Source organism: Pelecanus crispus, chromosome 11 (genome assembly GCF_030463565.1).
Source record: "Pelecanus crispus isolate bPelCri1 chromosome 11, bPelCri1.pri, whole genome shotgun sequence".
Taxonomy (NCBI): domain Eukaryota; kingdom Metazoa; phylum Chordata; class Aves; order Pelecaniformes; family Pelecanidae; genus Pelecanus; species Pelecanus crispus.
In genome coordinates this window covers 33,723,258-33,750,148 of record NC_134653.1, presented here as the reverse complement: position 1 = coordinate 33,750,148, position 26,891 = coordinate 33,723,258, and the positions used below count along the sequence as shown (strand labels likewise).

The window sequence follows — 26,891 nt, the reverse complement described above, 5'->3', positions numbered from 1 at the left end:
AGCACTTCTTATGAAAACACATTATGCCAAAGATGTCACACCAAAAATGTACTGCATGCCCTGATACAGCAGGTCTTTGCAGAACAGTCCAACTTCCTTAAGCAAGGAACAGTCTTTTTACTCTTTTGCCTTCTTACACTTCCATCCCAGTAAATTTAGACCCACATGGAACAGAAGAGCATGTTGTGATGGGAAACACCACAGAAGTCAATGTAACATGCAGCTCATAAGCTGAGCACGGACTGCTAACAGATTCTGTATTCCCACAGAACAGCAGAAAACGGGACTCTGATCTTGCTCCATGATTAAAGCCCCAGGAGAAGGGAGTCACAAACAACAGATACACAGTAGGAGCCAGTGACAAGTGAAATTGTTTAGGAAAGGTACATTTACGTTCCCGTGCCCTATTACACCCACATTGCTCCCACAGAATCATCCCTAGTGAACACACAAATCTGACACAGGTTCCCTAAACACCACTCTGACCTAGCAGTGAGGGGTTAACAAAAAAATACTCTGACTTAAGAGATCTTAAGAAGATTAAATACAGCAGAAGGTCATGAAAAGAAATGCAGGTGGAAGTCTGTTCACCGCAGAGAAGTAAATGTCTTCACTCCGGGACTGATACAGTATTCAACCGGAAAATAATTTTCCTCCTGTTGCTATCATCACCTATGACTATGCAGCACAAAGCAGTGAGCATCCAGTACACCCCATAACTTCCTAACAAGAAACAAGATCTACAGAAACCAGATCTACAGGGACAATGTAATCACATATCAAACCAAATAATTCACTAAGTCAATAATAATTCCTTCAATAATTTGAACTGAAAGTATTTAACTCCACTTTTTCTCAAGTTGCATGTTTAGCTTTTAGCATTAGCAAATCAATCGCATCAATTCTACATACATTTAGAGTTGACTTACTAATCAGTGTTTGGCTTTCAGCTGTTGCACAAGATGTACTTAACCACATTGATTTTTTTTCCCCATTAAATAGTACATAAGAAGCTTTTCTAATGATCTCAAAATTTGAAAGTGATGAGTTCATACTTTGAAGCCAGCTTTCTGTTACAAGCCCCATTTCTATCAGACTTCACCAGATCAATTCTTACTACACCAAAACGGGGTCACAGATATTCCCATTCTCTCTGAACTGGTTGTCGATTTTATATACACATGATCAGAGAGGTTTCCTTCAATACCTCTAAGCAGTAAAATGCAACTGGTAAGTATTTCTTCTTCAGCAGTAAGCTCTACAGAAGACAATTCTGTTGTCTCACATTGGATTGATTACGTAGGCGTTAAAAGTCTTAGTTTCTGATGCATGGAGATCAGGTTTTGAATTACATATGTATTGCTGTTGTTCTGATAGCTGTTTAAAAACATAGTTGTGCGTAATTTTTTCTGCTAAGAAGCTGTAAGACTCCATTGTTTATTGTTAAGCTATTAAGAAGCACCACCATTTGGTCAGTCTTATGATAAGGATTAGGTCCAGCAAAAAGGAAGCTCAGAATACAACTCCCTAAGGAAGCACTCCCACACCTGCACAGAAGCTAATCCCATCTAACAGAGATGAGAATCATTTTTTTAAAGTTACCAAAGTCAGCAGATATAGGGAAGGGACTTTATTGTCTTAACATGACCATCCTCATTACGGGTATACCTGGATTTTACCAGACATATCTTCTCCAGTGTAACAAGAAATTAAGACTGAGCTTTAGTATTCCAGAAAGTGAAATTTCAAGTCTTCCATGCATGTAACTGTCCTTTCTTTCTGTATTGTCAAAAGCGGAGTTAATTCCTACCTACACCCCATGCAGTCCTTAGTATTCCTAAGTTAATAGGCACAGGAGGAGGGTGAGAAGGACAGTATCAAGCAATGGTGACAAAATACTTCCTGAAGGTATGCACTAGGCAAGTGTTTATGACAAATGTGAAGTAACAGCTCAAATATTGAGTGATACTAAACACAGCATGATCTCTACTATCTTAATGCAGTTAAGCACATTCTAAGAAAATTTCATTCAGTTTGCCAAGGACTTTTCAGAACTATCTATACTCGCAGAGCATGTTTTGCTGTTTTTTGTGGAGCTGTGTCATAAATTCTGCCAAGTTACTGACTTTATTTTCCTCTTTTCTCCTACCCAAGCCAGTTTATTTTAGGTTTCATAAAAAGTAGAGCTGTTTCATAAGGCCTAGTCCTGTGAACTATAAATAAATACAAGCCATTAATTCTTTCTTACTTGCTGCATACAGTGCAATCTTGTCATTGTCCTTGTGCTTCAGAAGATTTTCTGCATAGTTCAGACGGCTACCTTTAAACCATTCCGGGACATCTGCAATACTTTTGGACGTATCAACCACCTGAAAAAAAAAAAAAAATAGATTCCTGGAAAATTGTAATATAATTTCTTTTTCAGAGCATTGTACAGAAATCAGCTAATTAATTCCAAGCTCTTTATAGACTCTATTAGGCAAGAGCCATTTCTCCCAGGTTACAGATGGCAAACAGACACTAGAACCTGTCATTACAGACCTGAGTTCAGCTGGAATAGAGTTATTTTTTTCTCCTTGTAGCTGGTATAGTGCTGTGGTTTGGATGCTGATAACACACCAATGTTTTAGTTGTTGCTACGTAGTGCTTACGCTAGTCAAGGACTCTTCAGCTCCCCATGCCCTGCCAGCAATAAGCTGGGAGGGGCACAGCCAGGCCAGCTGACCCAAACTGCCCGCAGGGCTATTCCATACCATACAGCATCATGCTCAGTATAGAAACCGGGGGGAGGTGGCTGGGGGGGGGGGGGGGGGTACCATTGCTCAGGGACAGGGTGGGCATCGGTCAGCAAGTGGTGAGCAATTGCATTGTGCATCACTTGGTTTGTGTATTCTTTTACCATTATTATTGTTTTCCCTTCCATTTCTGTCCTATTAAACTGTCTTTATCTCAACCCAAAAATTCTCCTCCCCTCCCCCCCATTTTTCCCCTTTTTCTTTTCCCCCGGATTCTGTCACCCACCCCAGTGGGGTTGGGAGAGCAAGCAAATGGCTGTGTAGTGTTTAGCTGCCTGTTGGGTTAAACGGCAATAGTCCTTTTTTGTGCCCAACATGGGGCGTGAAGGGATCGAGATAACAACAGATCTGACCAGCGCATGTTAAAACAAACTTGTGATAAGCATTCATCGTATTAGTTTAATAGTTGCTGGTCATAATGTTGACTTATTTGCTCTCAGAGTCGTGTCACCTAACACCTTGCTTGCCCTATGCATTCCCTGTGGTGCCATTTATCACTGCTGGGAATTGGATTAAAGTTACCACTTTGCTGTACTGCGTAACACTGGTTTATGGTATGATAATTTTATCAGTTATGAGATTGTACTCAGCACTGCCATCACTCCCATACTTTGGGAGCCATCTCTCGGAAAATATTAATAATTACACTTTTTACCTCTTCTCCTCAGAGAACCAATCTATAGTGGAGATGGGGGGACAGGACACTTTCCCCTGGTCCTTCACCTTCCCTTTTTCCTTCAGGCTAGTTACAACAGCTCTTGAGAATTTTGAATATCCTTGGGATATTCAAACAAGCATGCTCCTGTTGCTATGTCTCTTAAATGCAGTTCAGGTCTTGTTTAGGGTTAAACAACTATTTAAGAATACCATCCAGAAATCTATCCCCCACAACAGGCACCGCAGCCACTCCAGCTCCTGGCGACAGGCACTGCAGCTGAACCAGAGAACCAACCCATGCCCGTGTCAGTCACCCCTATACACAAGAAGATCAGCTCATTTAGTAAGGGATGAAGATGAACCAGGGCCATCATGAGAACAGGAGGAAGGAGAGGCAGAACCCATAAATGAGATGGGAACCACCTGATCCCTATCCCCAAGTGAGCTGCAAGATATGCAAAAAGATTTCAGCCATCATCCAGGTGAGCACATCATCACCTGGCTGCTCCAATGCTGGGATAATGGGGCCAGTAGCCTGGAATTAGAGGGTAGGGAAGCCAAGCAGCTGGGATCCCTTTCTAGGGAAGGGGGCATTGACAAGGCAATTGGAAAAGGGGCAGAAGCTCTCAGCCTCTGGAGGCCACTCCTGTCAGGCATGAAGGAAAGGTATCCCTTCAAGGAAGGCGTTCTCTGTCACCCAGGCAAGTGGAGCACCATGGGGAGAGGTACCCAGTACCTGAGGGAACCAGCCATGCTGGAGGTGATTTACAGTGACCTGATCAACAAGCAGTTATCCAAAGATCCCGATGAAGTCAGGTGCACGTGACCCACGTGGCAGAAGTTTGTACGGAGTGAATGCAAAGGTGCATGGAAACTCATTAGCAGTAATGACCTGGAAAGATGGAGAGGAACCAACAGTGGATGAATTGGCTGCCCAGCTCCAGCAACATGAAGAAAGTCTCTCTTCCTCCCTACGGGCGTGCCTCTTGGCTGTGGAAAAACTGTCTGAAAAGGTGTCCTGGGAGGTCCAGCAACTCAAAGAGGCTATGTCCTACTTCCCACCTGTATGGACCAGTATCTCAGCCATTAGGAGTAAGCGTCCCTCTGCTCAAGAGAGAGGATACAGTGGGCACACACCACAGGCCACCCTGGGGTTTTACCTCTGTGACCATGGAGAGGACATGAGAAAGTGGGATGGAAAGTCTACCTGATCCCTAGAGGCACAGGTACAAGAGTTGCAAGGAAAAACAATCACACAAGGGGGTTCTTCCAGGAAAATTGCTGCTCCAGTTTCCAGTGAGCAGTTCCCCAGAGCAGAAGGACTGCTTTTCCAATCTTAATAAAGCAATTTTTGATTCACATTTACAAGAAGTGAGTAATGAATACCATGACCAGGACTAGAGGGGCCCTGCCTCCAGCCAGGTGGAGGAAAGGGACAGCCAGGTTCACAGGGCTGTGTGGATTCAATGGCCTGGCGCATCAGACCCACAGGAGTACAAGGCTCCAGTGGACACCGGTGCACAGTGCACTCTTATGCCATCAAGCTCTACAGGGGCAGAACCCATCTGTATTTCTGGAGTGACAGGGGGATCCCAACAGCTCACTGCATTGGAGGCCAAAGTGAGCCTAACCAGGAATGAGTGGCAGAAGCACCCCAGTGTGCCTGGCTCAGAGGCTCCATGCATCCTTGGCATGGACTGCCTCAGGAGAGGGGATTTCCAGGACCCAAAAGGGTACCACTGGGCTTTTGGTATAGCTGCCCTGGAGACAGAGGAAATTAAACAGCTGTCTACCCTGCCCAGTCTCTTGAAGGACCCCTCTGTTGTGGGCTTGCTGAGGGTCAAAGAACAACAGATGCCAATTGCTACCACAATGGCATGCCAGCAGCAATATCACACCAACTGACTCCCTGATTCCCATCCATAAGCTGATGAGCACGAGTCACAAGGTACAGAGACCAACACCAGGAACTTAGACAATGGTAATTCAAATTAACCCTAAGCTAAGTAAGTGACCTGTGTAGTCAAATGTAACTGAAAAGTTCAAGCTTTTTATTCCAAATCTCCATTTTAAGAATTAAGTTGCAGTAAATATTGAAGTACTCCATAGCTTCATCCAGAGTGCAGAAATACAGCTACTAACCCCTACAAACAAATATTGTATTACAAACTGTCAAGAGTGCACACTTCTACAGTCCTTGATTTGCTGCTTTCTAAAAAGAGGATCCAACAACACAGTAAGCCCATATTTAATAATTCCCCATTTAGGACTAAGATATGCAAAGAATTGAAAAATGCAATGAAAAGAAGTCACAAAAATATGTTCAGCTGAAACAACTTCCCCCATCTTGAACTAATTAAGCCTCAGGATTTTACATTATCCCTTGATAATTCACAGTTAAGACTATACCTTTAATAACAGTGATAGGTAAAGAACCCCTTAGCATTAGCCACGAAGGTCTATAAACTCCTTCCAAAATGCCCCGCTGTTTAGAGATTCAACTGCCCAGCAGCACATGTATTTTGTAATCTTTAAATAGAAACTTTTTTATAGTTGTGTTTTTGAAAGCTTCTGTTTATACCCTCAGGTTCTCTCTCATGAACTGTACATGCATTACAGAAACAGCATTCTTTTGGACCAAGTACAAGGCTCTTCTGAAAGCCAGATAGAACTCAAAATACCTCCCATTCCAGAAAATCCAGTATTTTTGTGCTTTGAGATGTGCAGTACATTATTACTCGAGGCAATCCTAAAATTAATTTTTTATATGAGAAGTTAGAGGTCATGTGGAAATGCTCTACTGTATTACTTTATTTCAAATGAATTTCCTAAACAATGAGAACTCAAGGAGATTTCTTTGCTTGTAACAATTAGCTAGAGCTGAGGTATAGCATTTACAATTTAACTCAGGCTGCAGAAATATTTTTATACCAACATTTATTACTGCAGTAATTAAAAGCCACTCTTAAAACTGACTCATTACTGACTTCCTTAGCTTGAAGAAAAGTGAGCAGAATGTTTCCAACATTCTCCAGGACAAGATCTAATGTAATCCTATTTTTTTCCTGAAGTGGAACACCCCTTCAAAGAGCTCCACTAGCATAAGGTGCTGGACTCATACTTGATGCTCCGTTATTTTCTACTCGGGTAATGCCTATGACTCCTAGTTAAGCCAAATCTCTTTGGCAGAGGTACTTCACTATAGGAACAACTGGATCTCTCGCTTAGAGGAGAGTTCTCAGCAGGCAACAGAAACTCAGGGTCTGCTAATTTAGTGAAAGATCCCGGCTAGATCCCAGTTCTAGCAATTCTGTAAAAATACAGAGCTTTGCAACAAGCCTTTCACTTCATACACTCCCAACAAATGCTCAGCAAGTCCACAGGAAAAGGAAAGAAGTGCAGTCTACAGTACTGCTGACTGCAGTCCTCATTAAATGAGTAAGGCTTCACTCCTACTCACAGCAGCACCGAGGCATACAAGGCCAATTTGTGAGGTTAGGTGAGCATGCCAAGTATCAGCTGTACTCCCATGCCACCAGCTCCTGTCCTACAATTGCTCTTCACAGCAGCTAATCAGTGACCACTTCCCAAGCCTCAGTGGCTACAAATAAGCATCACATTAGTAATATCCTCCCTCCACACCTCTACTGCATTTCCTTTCCTTGAAGCAGTTTGCTAGCTGTGCTATAACTATGCATTATCATGCCCCAGAGATTCTGCTTACCCTAAGCAGAGACTATACCTTTGAGAATGAATCTCACCATTACCATGACACAGATAATCCTTGCCTTACTGTGGTACATGTGATGTCCTGTATGACCTGAAGAGCATGCCTCACAAAAAGCTGGAGAGCAGATACTATCAGAATACTCAAAGCAGCCCCTCCACAGGAACAGCTGTCAGGTGCTTATTGTAGCAGAAAGAGAAATAAGTTTAGGCTACATTCTTCATTTAAAATCAACAGCTACTTGTAACTTGACATAACAATGCCAGGGCTGCCATACCAGGATAGCTTTGTACACTGCAAGTACCTTTGTTCTTTTCAGAAGTGACACAAACATGTCTACATCAAATACTTAACACCTTTCCCAAGTTTAAATAAAACACTGGCTGCCTGCATTACACATACACAAAATTTTATTGTTTTTCTTAGAATGACCTGTGAAAGCAGAAACTGTTTCACTGGCTAGGAACAAAGGAGTGAACTCTGACTCATGAAAGATTTTATTTTCCTCAAGGCATAATGCTTACTTCCAACAAGCAGCAAGGATCAAGTTGTTGATTCTTCAAATCAAACTTTTCAGCTCTTTAGCTACCACAGAACAGCTCAGGTACTGTGATCAGCCTTTCCTCCTGACATGCAACAGAAATGGACCAATGGTAAGGACTAACAGCGAGTCAGCTTCAAGGCTCAATAAAGCTGGAGTCAAGCCTTGAAGGTGATGCTATGGGAAAGTTAGAGGCAAACACCAAGGTCCATAAAGAGCAAGTCAAGTCATCTTCTGCAGTACTTGTCTATCAGCTGACTCTGCCTCTCCCGTTTTAAGATCTCACATCACAGCCAGACCCCTGTACAATAAGCACACAGGGGCCTAGAAGCTCACAAGTAGTCTAGTTAAAGCCTTCCTAGACATCCCCATCTTCTTGCTTCTCATCCTCGGGAAATACCCATTTTTAGGCCACCATTGCCTGCTTCAGTCTCCCTCCCCGTTCACCAGCCATTGGTGGTATCTGGAGGGACAGGCTTCCAGGCATGCCAGACCTGTAAGGCAAGAGAACAAGCTGTGTTACTGTCCAGCTTGCTCAGTACAGATACAAAGGTACAAAACAGCTCCTCTGAACTACTCGCTCAGGACAATTTGCATTCATATGGAAGTTTAGAAAGATAGCCTTGCTAATAGCACAGAGTATGTAGAAAAAGTAGACAGTATCCAGATACAACCTGGCCAGATTTTGAACTACTATCTATACAAAAAACAAAAGATCAAGTGTTTACAGTCTTCAGACTACGTACTTCAAAAAGCAGGCTACTTCTTACATTCTTGCTGAATTCACTCTTCTAAAGGGTGGGTCACATTAAGACACCTAAGCATGCAGTTTCATGGCAGGAGGAACCACTTAATCTGTCACAGCATGCAGTACAGGAATTTAAGACAAGAGAAGACAAAAGGAACTTACCAGTTGCCTCTGCAGAACTGCCAGTACTCTGAATGTTCTTAGAACAGATGGCCTCCAAGGATTAAGATACAAGTCCAGTTCTCCCTCTACTAAGTCCCAGGAAGGTTCTTCTGCATCAAGCTTTTGAAGTAACTAGTCCATCCTCCTCAGATAGAAAACCACAGGGTGATGCTGATATCCTACAGCAGGACTGTACAAGGGCTCCAGCTTTGCCCTCCATTTGCAAGAGCTTCAAAGTCCCCTTTGTCTCAAAGCAACACTGTGGCATAGTCTGGCATTCCACCCATGATTGCATTCAACCACTACCATTCCCTCAGAGATATTTCAAGCCTACATCTGACTGCAGAGACTTCCATAACCAGTTCTACAGAACTGGAGTGGAACAGGTGTGCTTATCTGGCAAGCTGACTCAGGGAACATAAACATGAACTTGACTGCATGCCAGCATTTACAAAAATCAAGATTATATTCTACCGGCATAATCCTAAAGTGGAAGGCAGAATATTACTAGACAAGCAGCCAGAATGCCAAGGTATGCAAGAACACATGACCACAAGGACGCTACAGCAGAATTGTTTAGGACAACAGAATTGAGGATTTTGCTGTGCTAAAGTGTATCAGCCACAGAACACCACCATCCACCACACAAGGAAATTCAGGACTATATACTTGACTGATTCTTCGTATTGCTTGCAAAGGTTCCAGGAACGGGTCAAAAGATTGATTGTAAAACCGGTTTATCTCCCCTTTGTGTTGCACTTGGCTGTTTAAGATAAATACTGACTTACCTCATCGTACGGGCAAGAGCATATGATGTTACTGTACTTCCAGAATTCTGCCCAGAAGTCTGCATAGGATTCCACTGACCACTGGTATAAGTCATCGTAGTTGGCTAGAAGTAATAGATATCTGTTAGCATTATACAGATAATTACAGGAATTTAGACAAACTACAATTAGGGGTTTCCCGGATAAAGAAAATATATGGCTAAAACAACTAATAAGATAAAACTTATCAGAGTAGATCACTCCTCTGTTCAAGGCAAGTGCTTAGGGCACCAACAGAAATAGTCTGCTTGAACACCTGAACAGACAGCATCATTTCACCTGACTGCGTTACAAGCCATTTGCCACCACAGGGACCTTTTCTAATAACTCTGTGCAACACCTACCCCCCATCAGTGAAACTGAAGATTAGACAGCAGGACAGAGTCCTGCTTGCTGACACCTGCACTCCCTACATCAACATGCTTTCATATAGCAAAGCATTTGCTGTATGATTCTAGTCCGGACCCAAAGACCTCCGATAGCATGGTAACATACAGATTAGATATGCTCGTTATCTAACTGCAATATCAACAGCACTGTTACAAAGGAAGCATGCATTATTTCTCAACAAATAAGAGGCCTAACAGATCGCAGCTTACCTTTTCATGCTAAAACAGCACAAATGAAGTGAAACAAGACGTTTACTAGCTAGATATTAAAACCATGACCTGGCATTAAAAACACGGAAATGAGCCATTTAAGTCTTACATGATTGAGACAGATGAAGTAACATGACAAACACATACCAAAAAGCCCACAATTCAAACTAAATACTGAAATTCAGTGTGTAAAACAGTTTTAGGTATGAATAACTGAAGCTGATTTCTCATCACCAGCTTAAAAGTGAAATTCCCAAGTCATGCCCATGCTGTCTGAAGCTGCGCCAAATTACACATGAATATCTGCCATCAGTGACAGTAGTAACAGTTTCCTGCTCTGCCAACCGTGTTTCCTATTTGATGCTTTCAGCTAAACACTTTAAGTCATTTTGTCCAATTATCTTGTTTGTCATCCTGTTATCCAGCCCACTGCTTCAGAAGTCATCTTTGCATCCCCTTCCTACAGGGAGGACATCTTCCAGCTTCATAAGAGAAAAAACACATTCAAAACCATTTCTACAGTTACTCACACTTGATCACTACAGTTGTTTCCCCACCCAGTCTGTCCCTTCCACATCTTACTCCACTCAATCTTTTCCATCAACGTGAGATTACTCTGTAGGTATTACTGACATAGTAGAAGCAAATGCAAAGACTCTTCTCCGTAAGTCAGCTCTTGCCTACACACTGCCACAATCTCAGCCTCCTAAGTACCCTTTTTTTTTTTTTTTTTTTTTTAAACACTCCACCCAAATTACTCTTCACTATGCTATACACTGCACATCAGCTGCTGTGGGGATAAGACTTTACCAAAGGAGAGTTCAAGCTTCCATCTCCTCCTTCAAAAACCAGTTGTAGCACATGCTCCGAGTCATTTGATAAATGCAGAAAGCTACAAGTCACCACTAATTTGATTTCTTACAATATGAACAGCTTGCTCTGTCTTGTCTATACAGTTTGCCCCCAAATGAGCTTTAGCATGCAAATCATTCAGGGCACAGACCTGTTATTCACGAATTAAACATTGCTTCTCATTAGTCTATTTTCAGGGTTGGACAGAGCCATGCTGTTTAAAGGGTTATATTGCCCTTAGCTCTCCTCAGTCAGTCCACATCTTGTTACATAAAGAATCCAATTTGGTTGTTGAATAGCACACAGACCAATGAACATCTATGGAGGATTGAAATCTAATGGAAGCTGACAAAAGTTTCTATATATCCACAGACAGCCACTTCAAAATGGGGGGAAAAGAGTTCTAGTTGTTACAGCCATAAACATGGCCAACCCATCTCAAACTGCATTCAATCTTGATCACGAGTACCAGTTACACGACATTTCTCCTCAGGAGTTAGCCAAAATCCTGTAGTAACTTGCTTCCTATCTAGCAGGACAGTTAGACACTATACGTTGGTGTTCCGACAGGAAACCCCCCAAGCAGTCAAACTAATGACCTGGCTTACCCCCATGTTAAGTTCCCAATCAAGATGCACAACTGTTTTCCAGACACGAACTGCTAAAAGCACCAGATACATTGCTACTACTCCAGGATGTCTCTGTGTATACCACAGACCCATTTATACCAGACTGACAAACTTGGCAGGCCACCTGCCAAAACTACTCACTCCATCCCCCATCAGAGAAAGTACAGGAAAGCTACACAAGCAAGCTGGTCCCCAAATACTTAGGGAGAACAGGCAGCATAAAGCAAGCTAGTCAGAACTGGAGGGTTGGACCCCCACACGCAGTGAAGCCCACCCAGTTCATGATGTGAATGAGCCCATGCAACCAGCACCACCAACTCTCGACACCCTGCAGACACTGCCTACAGTTAGCAGTCATTAAAAAAACAGAACAATCTGGGTTGAAAGACACATCCGGAGGTCTGACCCCCCCCACTCAAAAGAGGGCTAAATGCAAAGTTGACAGGTTGTTTCCAAGTCAAAGGACTGCACACCTATTCACAGCCATATAGGTATTTAGCATGAAGTAGAGCTTGACGTTCAGGAGCTTGGGCAGATGAATAGCAAAAAACCTTGGTTTTCATCACTGAACCAACTTACGTATCACCTTTCACTTCCCAACATACTTAGAAATTACAAAGACATGCTCTTCACAAACAAAGATGAAGTTGCAATCACAGCATTGCATCTCATGAGTATGTTGTTAAAGCACCATATTAAGGCTTACATTAACCACCTCACAGCTGCGATGGCGGCAATCCCTCCTTCCCACACCCCCTTAAAACTCTAAATCACTTCAGCACCGCTGCTCTCCCCAGGAAATCCCCACAGGCAGGACGCCGGCTACGCACAGGAGCAGCCAAGAACACGCAGCCGGTACCAACACTGACGCTGCCTGGGCTGATGTCCAGCAGCAGCACCAGGAACAGATAACGCTGTTTGCATTTCCTAGCAGCGTGTACCTCCAAGCTAAGCGAGATGCTGCACCGCAGGCCTCTGCATGAGCCACAAGCAGAGCATCCCACTCAGGGCTGATGCTCTTAGAGGTCCTTTCCAATCTTAATGAGTCCTAGTTTTTACTTTCATTAAAAATAATCCAGCCACCAAGCCGGGAAACATGAAATTGCTACTCCACCCTTAATTGGCTTGGTGGTGGACTTGGTAGTGCTAATGGTTGGACTGGATGATCTTAAAGGTCTTTTCCAACCTAAACGATTCTAGGATTCCATGACCACTTTGCCCCCACCTGCCCCCGGGGGGTGGCCGGGCACCCTGACCCTGGAGAGGGTAAGGGCAGACGGACGGCCCGCAGCGCCGGGGTAAGGCCAGCCGCGGGGAAGCGGAGCCCCGCGGCCCCGAGCAGAGCCAGAAGGCCTCCCCGCCCCCCCCGCCCGCCGCTCACCCAGGCGGAGCCCGAAGCTGCTGGCCACGGCGGCGCGGAACCGGTCCATGTGGGAGTTGCGCTTCGTGTCAGGCTCCCACATCACCTGCGACTCCATGATCTCGGGCTCCCGGGACATGGCGGCGGCGACAAACGAGCGCAAGCGAGCAACTGTGTCCGTCTGTCCGTGTGTGTGTCTGTGCGTCCGTCCCGCGGGGGGGCCACACCGCGCCCGCCGCCCTCGGCCCTGACTGCGGGGCCCCTCCTCCGGGCGCAGCGCTTTAACAGCCGTCGGTGCCACCGCGCTGCGTAACCTTCCGCCGGGGAAAAAAAGAGTGCGGGGCGTTGTGCCCCGCCCCCGCCCGCCGAGGCGGCGGCGAGCACGGCGGGGAGCCCGGGGAGGGAGAGCGAGGCCCCGGCACCGCCCCGGTGGGCCCTCGCCTGGAGAAGGCGGGGGTCGTCCCGGAGCTCCCTCAGGACTGCGGGGGAAAGCGCGATCGGTGCGGAATGAATGAGGGGCGGGCGCGGCTGGCGCCCGGCCCACGGCACGGCCGAGGTGGGCACTGCGGAGAGGCCCCTCCCGGCGGCCGGGCCCTGAGGGGGTCCCGGTGATCTCCCACCTCCGGCGGCAGCGCCCGCGCCCTGAGGGGGGTCCCGGTGATCTCCCCCATCGGGCGGCAGCGCCCGGCCGGGCCCTGAGGGGGGTCCCGGTGATCTCCCACCTCCGGCGGCAGCGCCCGGGCCCTGAGGGGGTCCCGGTGATCTCCCACCTCCGGCGGCAGCACCCGGCCGGGCCCTGAGGGGGTCCCGGTGATCTCCCCCCTCGGGCGCTGGGCCCGGGCGGGCCCTGAGGGGGTCCCGGTGATCTCCCACCCCGGGCGGCAGCGCCTGACCGGGCCCTGAGGGGGTCCCGGTGATCTCCCCCCTCGGGCGCTGGGCCCCTTCCCGCCCAAGTGACCGCGTGCTGTCCCCCCCCGCAGCCCCGACCCCGGCGGGTTTCCAGCCTCGGCAGGAACCCCCGCAGCGGGATTTTCCTTTAACCCCCGGTTTGTACCAGGATTAACGGGCAGATGCCGGCATCGGGCCTGTCTCCCGTCGGCCGAGGCCGCTGAGGGCAGCGCTGCTTGGGCCCCTGCCACCTCCAAAGGTCACTGGCCATGCAGGAACCATCACTTCACGCTTTTCACAAGATCGCTGCAAAATTACCGCCGCTTTGGGTTTGGGGTTTTTTTTTTTCCTTTCCTCCCAGAGAGCTCTGAAGAAGTCCTCGCTGACAAATATCTTTGACTCCGTAATGAGGCCAGAAATCCATTTCTCCATAGCCTCCCTATCCCAGTCACGCTTTTGTAACGCTCCCTGCTTACGTCTCACACCTTGGATTACCATCGATTGCTCCTCTCCTTTCAAAACGTGAGGTCTGCCTCTGGCTGACCATCGCTATGCCACAACAGCCGGTTTTAGCCAAGAAGCACTGGTAACGAAGTCCTTAACGTACAGGTCACTGTATATACACGCTGCTTGTGTAGCTTCCTTTCAAGGTCATGGCATCCCTTCTAATTCATAGAAGCCTCAAAAAATACGAATTCGGTGGTAAATTGCACAGGCATGCAGCGCAAAGGTGGAAGTAAAATATATGTACTGGGTGGTACGCTTGCTGTAAATTTCCTTTAGATTTTCGTGCCACTGGAATACAACTACTTCATTAAATTTGCAGGCTGTGGCAACATGATTGGAATGATCCCGCCATTTTTATGCGCCTCAAGAAAGACCTTACGCGTCTCCCTCCGGAGCGTAGAGGACTTGGAGAGGCTGGGGGTGGCATGAAGATGCATCACCTGCTTTTCTGCCCCTCCCTTGCCTTGCCGGCGGCACTCGGAGAGGTCAGCAGAGGCGTGAAATCCGTGGCACGAACACCCCGGGACGAGGGAGGGACGTGTGCTTCTACGTCGGGGCCCCAGATGTTGCACCGTTTCAGCCGGGCTTGGGAGCCACGGCCCACGGTGGAACAAATTACCTACAAACTCCACCTCTCTGCACGTCCGTGGAAAAGATAACTTTTCCTTTTTGCCCTTTGGGTTGTGAAGACACTTACTGCGATCACAAAGCATTAACCAACGTGGATACATGCACTGGCTTGGGGAACAAAGTACTGCCGTGCAGTTCTCGGGGGCGGATTTGACAAGGGTGTCACCTCCTGCCCTCTGCTAGGGATCTCCAGGGCCGTGTCCTGGTTTCGGCTGGGGTAGGGTTAATTTTCTTCCTAGCAGCTGGCACAGTGCTGTGGTTTGGATTTAGGATGAGAAGAATGTTGATAACACACTGATGGTTTAGTTGTTGCTAAGTAGTGTTTGTACCAGTCAAGGACTTTTCAGCTCCCCATGCTCTGCTGGGTGTGCAAGAAGCTGGGAAGGGGAGAAGCCAGGCCAGCTGACCCAAACTGGGCTATTCCATACCATACGGCGTCGTGGGCAGTATAGAAACTGGGGGGGTTGGCTGGGGGGCTGCAATCGCTGCTCAGGGACTGGTTGGGCATCGGTCGGCAGGTGGTGAGCAATTGCATTGCGCATTGCTTCTTTTGTATATCCTTTTATCCTGATTTTCTCTTCCCCTGCTGTCCTTTTAAACTGCCTTTATCTCAGCCCACCAATTTTCTTTTTTTCCCCCCCATTCTCTCCCCATCCCACTGGGGAGGGGACAGCAAGCGAAGGGCTCCGTGGTGTTAAACCCGGACAGCCGCGTTCGCCAGCCGCCCTAGCCCCCCGCCATCGCCCACCCCTCGCTGACACGCTCTGCCCCGCTCCGGGGTGTAAAGTTGAGCTTTTGGTCAGGTTTTCCTCAGTTCTCCGAGAATTACACCTGACGCAAATACCTGGTGAGCCCGCCACGGCCGGCGCCGACGCGCTCGCAGCAAGCACAGGAAGCCGGCCTGTAATTCCCCATTTTTTACCTCATTTTTGTTTCATCCGGCCCCACTCCGAGCCTCCCCCCGCCCCCGCCTGCGCCCCGAGGGGGTCACAGGGCCGCGACCCACAGGACCGCGACCGCCGCCCCCCCACGCCGCGAGCCGCCGGCCGGCCCCGCGCTGCGGACGGATCCCGCGCGGCGCACGGCGGCCGCGACGCCGGCGCCCCTGATTGGCTACCGCCCGCCTGGCCCCACATCAGCCCAGGGCCCGCTCTCCTCACGGCTGGGCCGACGGCGGAAGAGCTGACACCGCGAAGAACCAATTGGACCAGAGGTTTCTCAAGCCCTCTTACTCTGTCGACCAATGAGCGGCCGGATCAGGAGGGGGTGTGCCCAATCGGGGAGGAGCTCTCATCCGGCTCGGCGGGAGTGGGTGGGGTCCCGCCGTGATTCCCCTCAGCGCTGAGGCGCCTGGGCGATGCCCAGGTTGCCCGTTTTAAGGTAAAAAAGCAGCAGCAAACCAGCAGCTTTCCTCCACCCAAAGCAACCTCTGCATCTAAAAAGAAAACGCGCAGGCAAATCACCTGAGAAGGGACCCAAAAATCCTCTCACGGAGCTGAAAAAGGCGTAGCTTAAAATGGGCTGACCCACTTAGTGCTCAAGGAGGAAGGGGCTCACGGGGAATTTCGTGATAAAAGTTGGGCTTTTGGGAAACCCTGACAGACCTTCTGATATTATTAACAGCAGTTTTACTGTCGCATCCTTATTTAGAATCGGTCTCGCGTCCGTGTTCCTTGCCCTCATCCCAGTTTTTCCTTACCCAAACTGTTTTTTTCTTCTTTCAAAAGGGACTTTGGAAAAATGGGAATAAAAAGAAGGAAAATCAAACAAGCCTCTAATGAGAAAATGGACGTTAAGAGGACAGCACTGACTGCTAAAAATAGTTTGGAGACTAGATTAGGATAGCTGGAAGAAAATAGCCCGAATAAGCTTAACTGGAATTGGCCATTTTCAAATCTTTTTAAGCCTTGCTTTATACCTCCTGATAGTAATAACAGGTTAAAAATTAGATCATGTTTTCTGCCTGAGATTAGATTAGGGGCCCTTTGAAAAATGCTTCAGAACCAATTAACAGTAATAACGATGATGATGGCACTACCTCGTATGTGGTCTGTAAGGTAACTAATCTGCAGTCAGTCTGTGAAATTAAAATGAGTGATGAAATGTGTGGACCTGTGAGATAAAAATTTCGTAATAAGACCTCACAGCAATCTGTGCAGGATGCTGAGGACTGACCATGATCCATTGATCCAACACCTGGATGAGGAAATCTAAAGATTTTGGAAAGTTTAAAAAAATCCTATATTCAGAGTGGCCACCAGCTGGTTAATGAGTCTGTATAAGAATAAGAAACTTCTGAATCATTTGACATCCGTGATCTCTGCAACCTCTACGTGGTGTCAGGAGTACAAGTAACCAGAATCAAAATCAAAAGCATTTACAGAAAGGGAAGAAGGAAGAAAAAGAAAAGGAAAAAAAAGAAAAGAAGAAGAAAAGAAGAAGAAAAGAAGTGGTGACATATTGCAAGAAAAGCCTCACAGAGCTAGCAGCAAAACATGAAGAGAAAAGGCCTAAAATGACAAGAGGTCATAAAGCAATCAGACATGACAAGTTGAGGCTGTGAGATGAAGTAAAGACAGAAAAATAAGGGTCAGTGACATTAAGGACTGGTCCACAGTAACACCAGTTGGCTTTCTTTAAGGCTATGCCATTTTTTTCAGCATAAAAATGATTTAAAAAGAGAGAACCCTATGATCTGCTAAAACTTTGACATCCAGAAGACCCCCACTTATTCTAAATACTGTTCAGATTGTTGTCAAATCCCTATATCTGAGTAAGACATCTTACATAGTTTCTGGTTCAGATCAGGAAACAGGGAAGTACACTCATGTTTCTTCTTTACAGTAAGACCTTCATCAGAGAATATTTCTAGAAACCTCACAGTTGTCCTAATTAAAAAGTTCAATGTGGTTGAGATCAATACTTCATGCCATGATGCAATGTATTATTTGAGCAGATGCGATTTCATTTATTTAAATGAGAAGGATAAAACACTGCATAATTTCGTAAGAGCTGTGGGTTTGGAGACATGAGCGTACCTGAAACAGGCTCTTTGAAACAGGACAGGAAATCAATTAAATACCAGGGAAGATTCCCAGATTATCCTGACCTCATCTGAAGGACAACCCTGAGCGCAGGCTTCCAAAGGCAGCCACTAAAACAGGCCTCTGAGCCTCTGTAAAGAATGGGTGGGAAGAAACAACAAGTGCTTTGCAGAAGTGGTTTTGAGGGGATCCCATGATGGAAACTCACGTAGAGAAATAGGAACGTCCCCAAATTTGCAGAAACAAGACTCATTGGACCAGAAACAGCACAAGGCAACCCAGAGAAGGCCATGCCAACCGGAAGCAAATCGAAGAATTGGAACTGGCAGAGGAAACAACACTCATGACAGTTAATTACATTACAGTCGTGTTTTTGTACCGCAAGATTCTTTACATGCAAGAAATGCCCCAGAAGTGGCCATTTCACCATGCGCTGGGATTCTAGACCCAGCATGACACTGAGGGCAGATAACCAGAAATCTCCAAAATACTTGTCACCAGTTACCAACCTGTTCTGGAAGAGTCTGAGATAGAGACTTCAGAATATACACAGGTATTAACATATCAGCAGTTTCGGGGCCACCTTAAAAGAGAACGAAAGCACCATTTATAAATACATAAAGAAGCTGTATCCTACTGAAATCAAGTAAGATCCCAAGTACCTTTCTGGAGCTGGGCCCAACCCTCTCAGGGCCAAATATAAATAAATGCTAAAAGGTCTAGGCCGTTCTGCTAAATATGAAAATAAGTGTTTTGGCCAGATTAAAACTGGGAAAAAGGCCATAGCAAAGATGTCTGTGTTCTAGATGTCTACTCGACCACTTGGCAACCAGGCTTAAGCCCAGCCACGAGGTTTAAACATCCAGAACGCAGGGCACAAAATCAGAAAGAGATGCTTCAAGTTATTCCAGTGACTGGAAGAGCTACCAGCTGTCCCCCTGACTCTGTGGGAGCTCCCCAGGAAGGGGCAGGAAAAGCAGAGCTCTGCCCTGTGATTTTCAGAACAGAGATCCTGAATGGTGCGCAGCGATGGTCGTGGGCTGCCCACACCTTCCCAAGCACAATCGGAAGCTCGGGAGGGTGTCGGCAACCCCCATGCCTTGAACTTACTGTTGGGCAATTCAGCAAACGTTTTCTGCCCCAGCTCACGTTCATCAGTCAGTGCGGAATCTACGCTACAAACCTATGGATCTGTTTTTATATTGCCATTGTGGTGTTCTTATCTCATGTAACTCAGGCTCCTGCCAATTAATGATGAACCAGAATGTGCTCTGAAGGCAATAAAGTACTTTTCTATCTCCTGGGGATTCTTGCTTCACTCTGCTAACATCCTGGCTGGGTTGCTCTACGCAGAAGTAGCTGATAATGTTTTCTACTTTATACTTCCCAACTGGTCTTTTGTTGGCCCGGTTAGTCAGGAAAGATCAACATAAAACCTGTCAGAAGAGGGAGTGCCATTAAAATGGCGCGCTGAATTTCAGCATATACATCCAAGTCAGAGTTTCTCAAGGGTAAAGGACAGGAGAGTCCTTCAGAATCCCGTGATCTGAAGTTGACAGTGTATTGAAAAGGCGTCATTTTTTGACATTAGACTTCTATATTCCCTTTAATATTTGGGGATTGCACCTGGGAATCTCCTCGGATGGGGATACCCACACAGGAAAGGCAGCTCGCCATACTTTCTGTAAAGACGGTGATGAGTCTTGAGAGCCCAAATAGACAGCCGAATAATTTAAAAGCTCCTCAGAAGAGGATCTGGGGGCCAAGAAAGTTGATCACTGGTCGGCACCGTGCCCTTGTGGCAAAGAAGCCCGACAGCCCTGTTACCTCAATCACGTATATTTTATTCATTTAGATAGAATAGAAATAATACAGGACAAATTAGTAACTGTGAAAGAGGTTATGGTTTAAGGATAGAAACTAGCACACAAGAATTGCAGTATGCATTATATTCAAGGCAAGAGATAATGAAACAATACACGCCTTGCTAACAACTATACCCACAAAGAAGAACTTCAAAGACTGATGATGAAAACATCCTGCTGCAAGGAAGGTTGTGAAGATAAGGTAACAGCACCCTGGGCTGCATTTGTAAGAGCGTAGCCAGCAGGTTGAGGGACGTGATCCTTCCCCTCAGTTTGGCACTTCTGAGATGGAATCCGGAGTAGCAGTGCCCAGGTTTGGGCTCCACGCTGCAAGAGGGATGGTTGATACCGAAGCCAGTCCAATGGAGGCCACTGAGCGGGGCAGGAAGCTGGAGCACGGGGTGCCTGAGACTGCTCGGAGAGGTCAAAGGCAAAACCTTATCTCTGCCTGCACCTACCTGAGCAGAGGAGGGTACAGGGAAAACAGAGCCGGAACCTTCTGGAAGGTGCATGCTGACAGCGGGAGAGTCAACTGCCCTCCACTGAGACATAGAATCATAGAGTCATAGAATCATAGAATGGTTTGGGTTGGAAGGGACCTTTAACGATCACCTAGTCCAACCCCCCTGCCATGGACAGGGCCATCTTTCCTTAGACCAGGTTGCTCAAAGCCCCGTCCAACCTGACCTTGAACACTTCCAATGATGGGGCATCCACACTTCTCTGGGCAACCTGTGCCAGTCTCTCACCACCCTTATCATAAAACATTTCTTCCTTACGTCCAGGCTAAACCAACCCTCTTTCACTTTAAAACTGTTGCCCCTTGTCCTGTCACTACAGGCCTTGGTAAAAAGTCTGCCTCCATCTTTCTTCTGAGCCCCCTTTATTATATTGAAAGGCTAAATGGGAAATCCTGATTGGAATCATAGAATCACAGATTCATAGAATCGTTTAGCTTGGAGAAGACCTTTAAGATCATCCAGTCCAACCATTAACCTAACATTACCAAGTCCACACTAAACCAGTTAAGGGTAGACTAGACTAAACCATGTTCCATAGTGCCACGTCTACCTGGTTTTTGACCACCTCCAGGGATGGTGACTCCACCACCTCTCTGGGCAGCCTGTTCCAATGCTTGACTACTCTTTCCGTGAAGAAATTTTTCCTAATATCCAATCTAAACCTCCCCTGATGCAGCTTGAGCCCATATTAGATAGCGGGGGGCGGGGGGGAAATTTGCTAGGTGGATTATTAAATATCGAATTTAGCCTGTGACAGGACCAATACTGGAAAGAGGTTAAATGTTGGGACTGGGACAAGCTAAATCCTGGGGCTGGGGAAGGGTCTGGAGCACAGGGCTGATGGGGAGCGGCTGAGGGAGCTGGGGGTGTTTGGTCTGGAGAAGAGGAGGCTGAGGGGAGACCTGATCGCTCTACAACTGCCTGAAAGGAGGGGGTAGTGAGGGGGGTGTTGGGCTCTTCTCCCAAGTAGTTAGCGATAGGATGAGAGGAAATGGCCTCAAGTTGCGCCAGGGGAGGTTTAGATTGGATATTAGGAAAAATTTCCTCACAGAAACGCGCGGTCAAGCATTGGAACAGGCCGCCCAGAGAGGCGGGGGAGTCGCCATTTGGAGGCGTTCAGGAAACGGGCAGACGCGGCACCGGGGGACACGGTTTAGCGGGCATGGTGGTGGTGGGTTGATGTTTGGGCTGAGGATTTTAGAGGTCCTTTTCAACCTTAATGATTGATTTTGGGGGGGGGGGGGGCGCGGGGGGGGGGCGGTGCACTCGAAGAGTGCACCGCCCCCCCCCCCCGCGCCCCCTCCCCTCAGGAAGGCGGCGGGGTTCGCGGCGCGGCCTCTAGGCGGCGCTACAATCGCGGCGGTGCCTGGCGCGGCGCGCAGCGCGGGCGGCCATGGCGGCGGGGCGGCTGCCGGCGCTGCTGCTCCTCGCCCTGCTGCTGGGCGGCACGGCGGGACCCGGCGCTTGGGCAGCCCGAAGCCGGGGTGCCGAGAAGCAAAACAGCCTCCGCCGGGCTGCCAGCGGCCTCTACCAAGGCGTCAGCGGCCTCTTCGGCGAGGACAACGTGCGGGCCCTGCAGAAGGTGAGGCGCCGGCCGCTTCCCCTCCACACGCAAACCCCCGGCTTCCTTTCCCTCCGCGCCCTCCTGCTCCCGGGGGTGAGCGGGCGGTTCTGTGAGGCAGAGCCCCGCGGGAAGCCGCCCTCGCCCCCGGAGCCGTGCTCGGTGCTGGAGCCGCGGAGGCCTGTGCGAGGCCGGCTGCGGGCGAGGCGGTGGAAGGAAGGGCTGGAGCGTTGCTTTGGGAAGGAGAACGGGAGGCGAGGCTTGGCGTGGAGCAAACTGCAAAAAAAAAAAAAATACTGATAAATCTCTAAATAAAGATCATTTCAGGTGGGGGAGGCGGCCGGGGCAGACCGCTGTCGGTGAGGAGCCTTCCGACTGAAATACGCTCTGTGCATCAGCAGAGCATCCTCTGTTTGCGGGGCCACGCAGGAACTTGCATGAAATGAGGCGTGCAGGCAGCCGGACCTGTGCATTCCTCTGTTCCTTCTCTCCTCAGCCAGCAGGAAGAAATAATACTGTTAAATGGACCTGTAAATGCCTTTGAGAGGTTTGGGTGTGATGCTGGGGACATCTCTCAGTTGCTCGATAAAACTAATGCTCTGGTTTGCTTTACCGATGTCTATGGCTAGTAACAGTGTTTTCTTTAAACTTCAAAACAATGGTAAAGCTAATAAAGTGCATATTTAAATCCTGTCAACGTATACATTTACATGCCCCAAAACCTAGAATAAGAGCAATTGTAATAAGTAAATTTACGATACGCAGAGTTAAAAACATTTACAGATTTACATTTTTTTTCCCCTTGGGGACTTCAGAATAGCCTGCAATTCTTCTTTAATGAATAATAATTTTACTCGTGAGTAGTAAGTCTCAAAGTGTATTTAAGGAATTGAGGATTTTTTTTTTTTTTAATTTTAAATTTTATTTCTCAGTTTTTTTCAAGGTTGACAGAGAGGTTTGTGAATGGGGTGGATATATTAATGGACACATTCTGGAGAATATGGACTGATTTGTTAGATGTTCTTGGAATTGATGGTAAGTGTGATGCCTGTTAACTCTTGAACTATATCAGCCTGTATCAGTGTTTACAAGCATAGGCCAAGTGGGAAAATAATTACATTTTATCACGCTGCATTAAACATCCATCAGTGGTATCTCTATCCTCTTCACCTGGCTTTGATTTTGCTATTAGTACCTTCAAACAAGAGGACAAAAACCAGCTGTTCCGATCCTGTATATGTATCTACAGGGTGCCTATAAAACACGTAACAAGTCACGGTTGGTTTCTTGGTGTCGTTATTAAATGGATCTGCATGCGGCCAGGAATGGTGCAGGGAAATAAAGGAGGACTGGAAGAAGGAAAGATGCAACTGAGAGCCTTTAGAATGTAACTTTTACAAAGCAGGATCTTCGGCCTCAGTGTGAGCTTCGAGCTTAGGCCCTGCAGTAGTAAAGAACCTTTGGCACCCCTACTTTAAAGAACCTTTGGCACCCCTACTTTAAAGAACCTTTGGCACCCCTACTTTAAAGAACCTTTGGCACCCTTACTTTAAAGAACCTTTGGCACCCCTACTTTAAAGAACCTTTATCACCTCTACTTTAAAGGAATTAGTTCAGTTGCGTCATTGGAGCTGAGCCAGTGATTTGAAAAAGGTCCATCGGGAAGTGGATGAACTCGCTTTACCCCGTACTTTAGAAAACGCAGCTGTGATCCTGCTGCATGACCCTTTGAAGCTGTGCTTGCATTTTTTGCCCTTAACACTTTGGCACGCACTCATTAATACTCTGTAAATTTTCCTGTGTTTTTCAGCCTCCAACCTGACTCATTATTTCAGCCCAGCAGCAATTGCCAACAACCCGACCCGTGCTCTTCTGCTGATTGGTGCCATTTTACTTGCCTATTGGTTTTTATCTCTCTTCCTCGGATTCTTCTTCTATCTCCTGCACATGCTGTTTGGTCGCTTTTTCTGGATTGCGAGGGTTGCCCTTTTCACTCTCTCGTGCGTGTACATCCTCCAGAAGTACGAAGGTGACCCGGAACATGCGATCCTGCCTCTCTGCTTTGTTGTAGCAGTCTACTTCATGACGGGGCCAGTTGGATTTTACTGGAGAAGAAACAGCAACAGCAGCCTTGAGGAGAAGATGGACCACCTCGATAGTCAGATCAGACTTCTGAACATACGTCTTTCTAGGGTGATTGAAAACCTGGACAGAGGCAGTGACCAATGAACCAGCCCCTATAGACCACTGTACACCAGCTCTAGAAAATCCCTAAGCACTGTCGCATTCGAAGTTAACAAAGCAACAAAACATCACATGGTAAAAAGTGTGCAAAGTTAATAACTTTTCATCATGTGTAAGACTAATTTATCTAGATTATACATTCAGCCATTATACTTGTAGGGGAAAACAAAAAGCATTTAAAAAGTTCAGCTGTACATTCAGAGAGTTTTATCCAGTACTAGAATTTTCTCAGTAGATAAAACGCTTACTTTTACAAGCATTTAAGAACATCTTTTGTAAGGTTTTTATAAAAGCAAATTGAGTAGTCTTTCAAATACTGAAATTGAGCTAAACATATGCAAATTTGACACTTGAAAAGTTAAAAAGAAAAAAAAAAAATCTCAAGCTACCAAACACTTCCATTGAGAAGTAACTGCTGTGGGTCCAATTTTTTTTTTTTTTCCCCAAAGTTGCAAATGTTTTTGTTTTATTGTTGGCTTATTTCATTGCCTTGAAGTTGCCTTTCACTGAGTATCAGATGAGGAATTTTCTGGTATCCAGGCCAAAAAAATTCACACCATAGCTTTTAGTAGGAGGTGGGGAATAAGGGAGAAGGAAGATTTCATAAATTTGAAGCCCTTAAATGCCAGTCCAGTATGAGGAACTGAGAAGTGCAGGTGTGGCATTATTTCATTGCATTTCGTCTCTAATTTGGTGTTTGAAAGGAAATTGGTTTTAATAAATTGACAGAAAGGGAAGAGATGTAGCATGGCAAATTGTAATTCATATTTGATCTTCACAGTGAAGCATTTTCCAAGCATAGTGCGTAGAATAAGACACGATTTTTCATCTTGGGACCCACATACTTCCTCAAAAAAGGCAGCAGTTAGAACACTTGCAAATGTATTGTTGCTTAAAGCTTTCTCAGGACCAATAAGCGGCAATAAATTATCTTCAGGAAGATCTGGATTTTTTTCTAAAATTGTAATAGTTTTATAGGAGCTTTTTGCTTGACATCTGTGTTCTCGCTATATTGGGTTTTGGGGGAAGCGAGTCACCTTATGAGAAGGGTGTGTTACACAGCAGTGTTTCAAAGTGATGTAGGAGCTTTGAAGCAGTTTTGTTTTGAAGGATTGTATGTATTTGTAACCTTAGAATTGACTAGCTTGGTAGACTGCCACTGGCTTTCTAAGGTTTGCTGAAATGCATCGAAACAAAGGTAACCTCAGGGAAGACAGTCGGATAGGTGGTTTAACTTGGTAACCTAGAGCGTTTGAGGAGATAAATGGCGGGGAGGCATCTAAACCATAGTGATGAGCACAGTATCAATACCACGAGAGGTAGAACGGACCGCAGCTGAAGAACTATGTGTTCCGTAACATCTAAATGAACCAGTAAAGAAAAAAAAAAAAAAAAAAAAAAGGAACAAAAATCGGTTTGTGATAGGGACTGGCTAAAAAGGAAGGGGAACAAATGCGAGTAGGTGATCGGCGTGCTGCCACTTCACCTGCGAGCACCGGCCCCCGCGGGACTGGCCAGGGGCAGCTGAGCACAGCTGGGTCTTCGGCTTCTTGTTTCGTTGGGTAGAGCCTTTGTTGATGTGACGCTTAACTGAATGTAACTGTGGGCTGAGTTTCTTTTTCTCTTTACGCTGAAGTTTAACACTCTTCTTAAAATGTGTGTTACTTGCCTAACCTCTTTTGGTCTGTATGTGACATTTACATGAGGGATTATTTTAAAATCCATGGTAATGGCCTTTACTCCAAACTGTGATCACTTAAGTTCAATACGGTTGGACTTCATATGCAGCTGGCACTGTTGTAATCCATTTTAATTTTTTACGTGGCCTGTAAATCCCCCCGCACCCTGTTTTTCAGGACGTACACATTTAGAGTTGCAAAGTAACTGCTTTTCATAACTTAAAAAATCTTTCCCGTGAACCGATAAGTACTATGGCAACAAATAGTCTGCTTTGTAAAGCTGAAAATGTAAATTGCTGTATATTCATTTTTTTACAGCTCATTTTCCATAGTATTACAGAGTCTTCCCCTGTAAACTCAGTTTTCCTTACTGTTGCGCACAGAGGACCGGGCTAAGACGCCAACCTGGAAATTAGGAATCGATGAGCAAAGCTTGTCAGGTCTTTATGCGTTTTGCTAAATTTGAGGCCTGAGGACCAAAGTCTGCAAACCTCGCTCGTGTAAGTGGCTCAGTTGACTTCAGTAGACTACGGGCATGAGTTGGTTTTGCATAGATTGTATTTTATGTAATCCATATTTAATGTTGAAGTTAAAAATACTGAATCGTTTATATATTGAGAGTTGTCTATGATAAAGAGTTCTTTTAAAATACTATATAAAAGTTAATTTGGATTATAGTTTCTCCCTGTCTCTCTCCAATCATTTATCTTAGTTTTGTAAAGTTAGCCCTCCTCTATTAATACTCTTAATTTTGCTCACCCTGCTGCTTGAAAAAAAGTATTTTTGTATTGACTTGCATCCCATGTATAGCAAAATGTTATGTGAAAAGCGGTATATATAAAATTGGATATTTTTAATCAGTATTTTTCCCAGCACTCAGTTTTCATGTTAGTCAAATTCAGAAGTAAATGATTTTTTTAAAGCACAATCTAATCTTCAATATATATACTTCAAAAATGCTCTGCATTTTTAAACGTGCACTGTAGTGAAAGCGCTTTTGGGACATGAATGCGGTATTGTATTTAATCTCTTTCAACTTTTGTAAATACCTTTTA

The 26,891-nt window shown here is 46.2% G+C and overlaps 2 protein-coding genes across 3 annotated transcripts in view; one reads left to right on the top strand and one right to left on the bottom strand.

Moving 5' to 3' along the window:
- The window catches only part of AACS (acetoacetyl-CoA synthetase), a 45,082-nt gene extending 32,046 nt beyond the window's left edge, over positions 1 to 13,036 (bottom strand). For both annotated transcript variants that reach the window (XM_075718793.1, XM_075718794.1), the window contains exons 1-3: positions 12,919 to 13,036; positions 9,419 to 9,522; positions 2,249 to 2,369 (exon numbers count right to left, since the gene is read on the bottom strand). In XM_075718793.1, the coding sequence (XP_075574908.1) occupies positions 2,249 to 2,369; positions 9,419 to 9,522; positions 12,919 to 13,036 (343 nt within the window). The remainder of the gene's footprint in view (positions 1 to 2,248; positions 2,370 to 9,418; positions 9,523 to 12,918) is intronic.
- An 8,709-nt stretch (positions 13,037 to 21,745) lies between these two features.
- Positions 21,746 to 25,534, top strand: BRI3BP (BRI3 binding protein). The gene is made up of 3 exons (XM_075718817.1): positions 21,746 to 21,934; positions 22,846 to 22,948; positions 23,724 to 25,534. Exons 1-3 carry the CDS (start codon positions 21,746 to 21,748, stop codon positions 24,140 to 24,142), a joined length of 711 nt encoding a protein of 236 aa, XP_075574932.1. The 3' UTR covers positions 24,143 to 25,534.
- Positions 25,535 to 26,891: the final 1,357 nt, after the last annotated feature.

What these genes read in the sequence shown, in the direction of transcription:
- BRI3BP (XM_075718817.1), top strand. Translation starts at nt 21,746, where the DNA reads ATGGCGGCGGGGCGGCTGCCGGCGCTGCTGCTCCTCGCCCTGCTGCTG. An exon ending in ACGTGCGGGCCCTGCAGAAG is followed by an intron (nt 21,935 to 22,845) that starts GTGAGGCGCCGG and finishes TTTATTTCTCAG; the next exon opens with TTTTTTTCAAGGTTGACAGA. An exon ending in AGATGTTCTTGGAATTGATG is followed by an intron (nt 22,949 to 23,723) that starts GTAAGTGTGATG and finishes TGTGTTTTTCAG; the next exon opens with CCTCCAACCTGACTCATTAT.